Source organism: Lemur catta, chromosome 1 (genome assembly GCF_020740605.2).
Source record: "Lemur catta isolate mLemCat1 chromosome 1, mLemCat1.pri, whole genome shotgun sequence".
In the NCBI taxonomy this organism is placed as follows: Eukaryota; Metazoa; Chordata; class Mammalia; order Primates; family Lemuridae; genus Lemur; species Lemur catta.
This window is the reverse complement of record NC_059128.1, coordinates 117,971,144-117,977,784: the sequence shown is the minus strand read 5'-3', so window position 1 is coordinate 117,977,784 and position 6,641 is coordinate 117,971,144. Positions and strand designations below refer to the sequence as shown.

At 52.9% G+C, this 6,641-nt stretch overlaps 1 protein-coding gene across 7 annotated transcripts in view; it reads left to right on the top strand.

The window, feature by feature from the left end:
* Nucleotides 1-1,035: 1,035 nt before the first annotated feature.
* The window catches only part of EPS15L1 (epidermal growth factor receptor pathway substrate 15 like 1), a 97,576-nt gene continuing 91,970 nt past the window's right edge, over nt 1,036-6,641 (top strand). For 6 of the 7 annotated variants that reach the window (XR_006735150.1, XM_045551291.1, XM_045551290.1 and 3 more), the window contains exon 1: nt 1,131-1,202. Coding sequence is in view for 6 of the 7 variants with exons in the window: in XM_045551291.1 (XP_045407247.1) it covers nt 1,170-1,202 (33 nt within the window). In the remaining variant the exon portion in view is untranslated. Of the gene's footprint in view, nt 1,203-6,641 lie in introns of all 7 variants that reach the window. The other variant, XM_045551281.1, reaches the window with a different exon arrangement.

Here is a 6,641-nt window from a genome sequence, read left to right as displayed (position 1 = left end):
CACTCGGTTGGCCAGTAAATGGTTGCTCAATGATTCATAAAGCAGTGCTCGTCTCTGAATAGCATGAGGCACACGGAATCACTGAAGGTGCTGGGGCAGCAGCTTGTGAGACATCAGGAAGGAGGAGGTGGACCAGAGGCTGTGTCCCCACCCCTGAGATCCCAGGCTTTCTGGCTTGCTTGCTGGGAACTGGTGCCAGGGCAGACTCACTGTGCCACCATCATGTGAGGCCTGGTAAAGGGGGTGGGAGGGTAACCTTCCCTGAAGAAACCTCGTGCCACTGTGGTCAGCACCCGATTGGACTTCCTTCCTCACCCTGTCTGTGGACATTGGAGTGGTGGATGCCCATAATAAATAAATAAATAAATAAATGCTCCTCTGAGGTAGGGCTTTCCCTCCAGTAACGTCCTCCTGCACGCATCAGGTGCCTGTTTCTCTTTGTGTCGCAAAGTGATGCACAAATAACAATAGCATACAGATATTTCCATGCCTTCTTTTCAGAAGAGGGGGTTGGGGGCTCAGAGAGGTTAGTTCAGTGACTTGCAAAGGTCACACAGAAAGAGCAGCTGGCAAATAATCCCAGGCCTTGTGTGTGCTATTGCAGCACAGAGAGGCTAAGTCCTGGCCCGAGCCTAGCTGAAGCCGAAGCCCGAAGGGGCAGACACAGATTAGAACAGAGAAAGACACACATAATAGAGCTATCCTAAGAACAGGGAGCCGTGTGCGGCAGGGTGAGGGTCCCGATCCTCTGCGGGGCGGGCGACCGCGTCCCCATGCGCTTTTGCAGGCGCACCGGGAGGGGACAGCGTCTCTAGCAGACAGCTCGGCGTGGGCAGGGGCTGAAGGCTTGACATGGCATGACAGCTTCGGACAGCGGGCAAAGGTGCGAGAATCGGACCAACGCAGCAGGCAGAGGGCAGGTTAACGCGGCGAACACCTCCCGTGGGTCCCAATGGCACGCGCGCCTCCCTGGCTCCGCCCTCTCCGAGCTACGAGCGCGCGGCCTCGCCCCAGCCCCTCCTGCCCCGGCTGCGCGTGCGTGACCCTGCCTCTGGCCACGCCCACTCTCGGGACAGGCTGCGCGCGCACTGCTCCTCGCGCCAGTGCGCACGCGCGGCCGCAGCCCCGCCCCCGTTCCCCAGGCGCTCGGAGCCCGAGTCCGTGGGAAGATGGCGGCGCCGCTCATTCCCCTCTCCCAGCAGGTACGGGCGGGGAGGACTCGGGGGCGGCGCCGGGGCGCGGGGAGCGAAGCAGGCGCCGCGGGGAGGCCGACGCGCGGGGAGACCCGAGCAGGCGGCGGTGGCTGGTGTGGCTCGCGTTGAGGGACCCGCGGCGGGCGGGCAGAGGTGCGGCCCTGAAGGTGACAGGCCGGCGGGGCCCTCAGCCTCCCGCTCCCGAGCGACCCTCCGCTGGTGGCTATGAGGCTGGGCGCGGCGCGTGTCTGCTCCGCCCGGGCCCGGACCGTGCTGCCGCAGAAGCTAGCAGGTGGGGCGGTGCACGGCGGCACTGGGCTCTGTTCCGGGAGGTGGGCGAGGGGAGCTAGCATTTCTGTCGGCGCGGCGGCCCCGGGAGTCTTTGTCTCCTGCTGGTTCGGGCGCCCGTGTCGCCGCGGGGAGCAGGCGGGGTGGAGGGCAGAGCCTCGCTGGAGCCAGGACCTGCCGGCAGCACGATCTCGGACTCATCTCTCCCTCCTTGGGGAGCTGCTTCAGCTTTCCCTGCACCGTGCGGAGATCGCTGGTCTCCAGGCGCCTTCTGCGTCCTCAAATTCGCCTGATGTGCTTACTAAGGGGCAGTATCTGTAGCGTGACACAGACATGCAAAAAAGAGCCATGCGCAGGCAGCTCTGCTTTTTGGGAGGGACTTTCATTCATTCATCTGTCCAGTCCTCAAATGCGCGTTAGGTCAGGTGCTGGGAGCGCAACGGTCGTACAGACAAGGTCGTTGCTCTCTTGGAGGTGACGCTCGTGGGAGCTAGAAACTGCCTGTGTCCTGCTAATCATAGCTGCCTTTAATTTGCTGAATACCTGTGTTGCACCAAGCACCATATTATAATCACTTTGCTAGAATCATCTAGGAGAACATAGTGATTAACAGTGAGAACACAGGGTCAGATTATCTTTCGCTCAAGTCTTGCCTCCAGCTCTTTTTCCTGTGAATGTCCTCTGATGAAGCTCCTAGCCTTTCCACACATCAGTTGCCTTATATGGAAAATGGGGGTATAAAAATGTGTTGAGGCTGGGGTGGTGGCTCACGCCTATAATCCTAGCACTTTGGGAGGCAGAGGTGGGAGTTCTTGAAGGGATCAGTTGAGGCCAGGAGTTCAAGACGAGCTTGGACAACATAGCCAGACCCTATCTCTACAAAAAATAGAAAAATTAGCTGGGTGTGGTGGTGCATGCCTGTAGTCCCAGCCACTTGGGAGGCCGAGCCAGGAGGATCGCTTGAGCCCAGGAATTTGAGGTTGCAGTGAGCTATGATGACAACACTGCAGGCCAGCCTGGGCAACAGAATGAGACCCTGTCTCAAAGAAGAAAAAATTGTATTGGGATAATGTGAAGATTAAGCGTGTAAAGCACTTAGAACAGTGCCTAGCACATTGGAAGCACTCAGTGATACCATAATTATTATCATCATTTAATCGTTGCCAGATTTGGACATTTGGGAATAGGGACCACAACAAGTAAGAATGCCAAAGCTGACGAGAGCTGATTAGCAGGTTGACATGACTGTGGAGAAGAAAGAGAAACGTGTACACCTTTTAAATCTTGCAAGAACTAGCCAATTTGCAACACTGTCACTAAATTAACAGCCATAAAGACTGGAATCAACAGCCATAACGACTGGTGGTTATTAATTAACAAGTTCTTGTAACAGACATGAAAGTGCTCTGTAAACTAAGTGCTCTACAGATACTAGGTATCATTATTAATAGCCAAGTGCTACAGTTTAGGGTGTGGGGGGAGTGAAACTCACCTAAGCTCATTTAATGAGAAAGCATTCTTGTTGTTTTTTTTTTTTTTTTGAGGGGGGTCTTTTTAGAACTTCCTGTCTAATTTTGACACTAACCCTAATTTGAACTTTGATGACAATAGTTAATGTTTATTGAGTACTTTAGAGTTATAGAATGTTGTCTAGCCTGTTGTCGCTTACCTGCACTTCAAGGAGGGAATTCTTATTTTACTGATGGAGGCTTAGCTTTGGAGGAGGGTGGTAATTTGCATGAATATATGAAAACAGGAATCAGGTCATGTGACTCAATGCTTAAAACCTTTTGGAATAGAATCCGGATTCCTTCCCAGGAACCACAAAGCCCTACCCGCCAGGCACCTGCCAGCCTCTAACGCTTCACCTACTTTGTGCTGTCCCTGGTCCCCACACTGCAACCATATGCACTGCTTTCTGTCCCTCCCTTCCATAGTCCAAGCCCTCTTTGTCCTCAGGGTGTACCCACTGGCTGTTCCTTCTTCCTGAATCACTCTGCTTCGTTTCCCCCTTGGCACTTCCAGTGCCTGGCTCCTTCCCTTCCTTCAGGTGGCAGCTCAAATGTCACTCTTCCCAGAGGCCTTTGCTGATCACCTGTCATAAGCAGCACCCCACACAGCTGTCTGCCTCCCTCATTCCACCCCTCAGCACTGAACACGGTCCACAGTTGTGTGTTTCTCTGCCATCTGTCTTCCTGTTAGACCAGTTAGTTGTCCAGTAAGGCAAGGACAGGCCTCTTGCTCAGTGCTCCTGAGCTCAGCTTGCAGGAAATGTCAGTCAAACCTGTGAAGCTGGGACCAATGACTTGCACCACCTGGTGCAGTTCCCACGTGGCTTTTCTTCTCTATGTGGGGGCTAGGGCTGTGGCAGGGGACAAAATTGAACTGAGGAGTTGTAAGAAGTGACCAACAGCCTGGATCCTGTGGCTTCTGACAAATTCAGGGTGCTGACTTCTAAGCTTTGTCCTGTTTCTTTCCCTGCATGTTTGTTGAATGAAGGCATGTCCCAGTTTTCTTCCTTCAGGTAATTTTGTCAATACTTCTCTATGCCTGCTCTTGAGTGAAGCTCTGCACCAGGGGTTACTGTCGGCCCAGGTGTGAGGCATGGCCCTCCTAGGCCCTTGCATTCTAGCTCAGAGCTCACACAGGTTCACAGATAATTCCAGGGGAAGCATGGGTATAATTTCCAGACAATTTCTGGTTGGGGGCAGTAGAGGGTAAGGGGGGTACACCCTGGAGCAGAAAGAAGGCTGTGATCTGGTTGGAGGTAACAGGGCACACTTGGAAATGGGTGGCCAGGTGAAGGTGAGTAAAGCGCTTAGTTAGTGGGTTAGCGGAAGGGAGGAGGGGGTGTGTTTCCTCTGCCCCTGGCACTGTCCATCTTTCCCTGTCTGCTCTGCATACCCGACGTCATCTAGGACATTGCCTTCCTCACACAGCCTTTTCTGACCCTGAAGATCAATGTCAATTTGAAGACTCTGTACTCCTGCCTCTCTAGGAGTGATTTTTATTTATTTTTTCTTCTTTTTTCTTTTAAAATTCATTTTAATGAGCCCTTAGAATGGCTCGATAGGGGTGATGTTTTTTTCCCCATCTCATTGATTTATGTTTCTCCCTGCTCAGCCTTTCTTCAACTCTTGGAGAAAATCTTCTATGTGAGCACACCCATATCCTTTATACCTTTGTACTCTCCGAGGTTGCCAGCAACCCCACCATCCTTGACTGTAGTGGCCTGTTGCTGGAGCTGGTCCTCCTTGAGCCCTGCAACACTGGAGCTGTCGGCCTTCAGTCTTCATCTTCTCTCCCTTTGTTCTCTTTCCTGCCTCCAAATTTCAACCCCCCACCTGCCTCCTTCCTCTCTGTCTCTCTGCATGCTGTCTCCCCTGGAGCTTCCATGCAGAGTACTCTAAACCTGCCTGCCCCCAGACCCTTCAGGAGTCCAGCCTCGTGTCTCTCCCTTCCCCTGCCAGCCTGCTGGACTCTGGCATTGGCCTCTTCCTTGCCACACCCCAAAGTGGTCTGGGGCTGTTTCCTTTCCTGCTTAGTCTCTCCCTCCCACTTCATCCCACACCCCCATGGGATTGATCTAAAACGCATCCTCAACCACTCCCCTGCTCCAAAACCCTTCCGCAGCTCCCATTCCCCTCCCTCTCAAGTGAGTCAGGCTGGATGAGCCCAAGCCCTGCCTTCCTATGCCCTAGCCCTGTTTGGGCTCCACCTGACCTCTCCTGCTCGCTGTCCCGCACGTGTTCTAGCCTCAGCATCCCTGGCTCTGTTTGCTCTTGTTGATGGAACCTTACTTGGTGTGACCTCCTGTTGCATCCTGCCTGTGCTGGAGCCGCTCTCTGAGGCCTCTCTCTGGGGCCTCTTCTGCATTGTCTTCCCTCAGCCCCACCCGAAGGACAGTTCTCTCTCCTGTGCCTTCTGCAGGTCCCCTGTACCTAGGAAGTGCTTGACAACCAGAGGAGAGCACTGGGCTCAATGATGAGGAGACACTGCCCGGTGCCCGAGGAGTTCCATCTTCCTTGCTTCTTTCTCCCTGGTCATGCTTCCTCCATCCAGGGGCTTTAGATACATTTTCTTTTTGCTGGGTGCCACCATTCTAGGAGGTTTTTATTCCCATTTACAAGCGCGGATACTGAGACCCATGGAGATTAAGTAACGTGCCAGAGCTGAGGCTGCACCCACGTCTGCCTGTTGCAGCTCCCCACCTTCCAGACAGCCTGCTGGGCACCCCGCCCAGAGCAGCGCCTGGCCAGTGTGTCTGGAATGAATGCGAGTGGCTTGCAACGTTTGCTTGTCCTCTTGTCCCTTGTTTTTTTCTTTAAAATAATTGTGAGTCTATCTTACTAGAATGCTAATGGCAATGTGGTGTAAATTGATGAGTTGAGAGTGAAGTTTTAAAGTGAAATCCATGCCTGTGAGATCCAGAACCCCTGTTTGTGTGTGCGTGTCTCTCTCTCTCTCTGATTTTTTTTTTTTTTAGAGACCAGTTCTCACTCTGTCACCCAGACTGGAGTGCAGTGGTGCGATCATAGCTCACTATAACCTCAAACTCCTGGCCTAAAGCTATCTTCCCACCTCAGCCTCTGAAGTAGCTGGGACTACAGGTGCTACTACTTTCGGCTAATTAAAACAAAAATTTTTTTTAAGATGAGGTCTCACTGTGTTGCCCAGGCTGGTCTTGAACTCCTGGCCTCAAGCAATCCTCCCACTGCAGCCTCCCAAGTAGGTGGGACTACAGCCATGTGCCACCACTCCAGGTTAATTAAAAAACAAACAAAAAAACGTTTGTAGAGACTGGATCTTGCTATGTTGCCTAGGCTGGTATTGAACTCCTAGTCTCAAGTGATCTTCCCGTCTCAGCCTGTCGAAGCGCTGGGATTACAGGCGTGAGCCACTGTGCCTGGCCATGGCTGTCTCTTATTGACTGTATTGGTCTGGTGTTTTTTTACTAAATAGCACCTCATCAAGCAAGAATATGTATGTTTTGCCCCCGCCACCCCAGTTCCTAACTTTAAAACAATTTTCTCACGCCTGATTCTTAACCTTGGTCAGCTGATCCAGGAAGCAGAGTGACTGCCCTCGGGTCAGGTGGTACCAGAGAGCTGAGCATCCACTTTCCAATTCTGTTATCTCAGTCTGTGCTGTGTTCCTGTG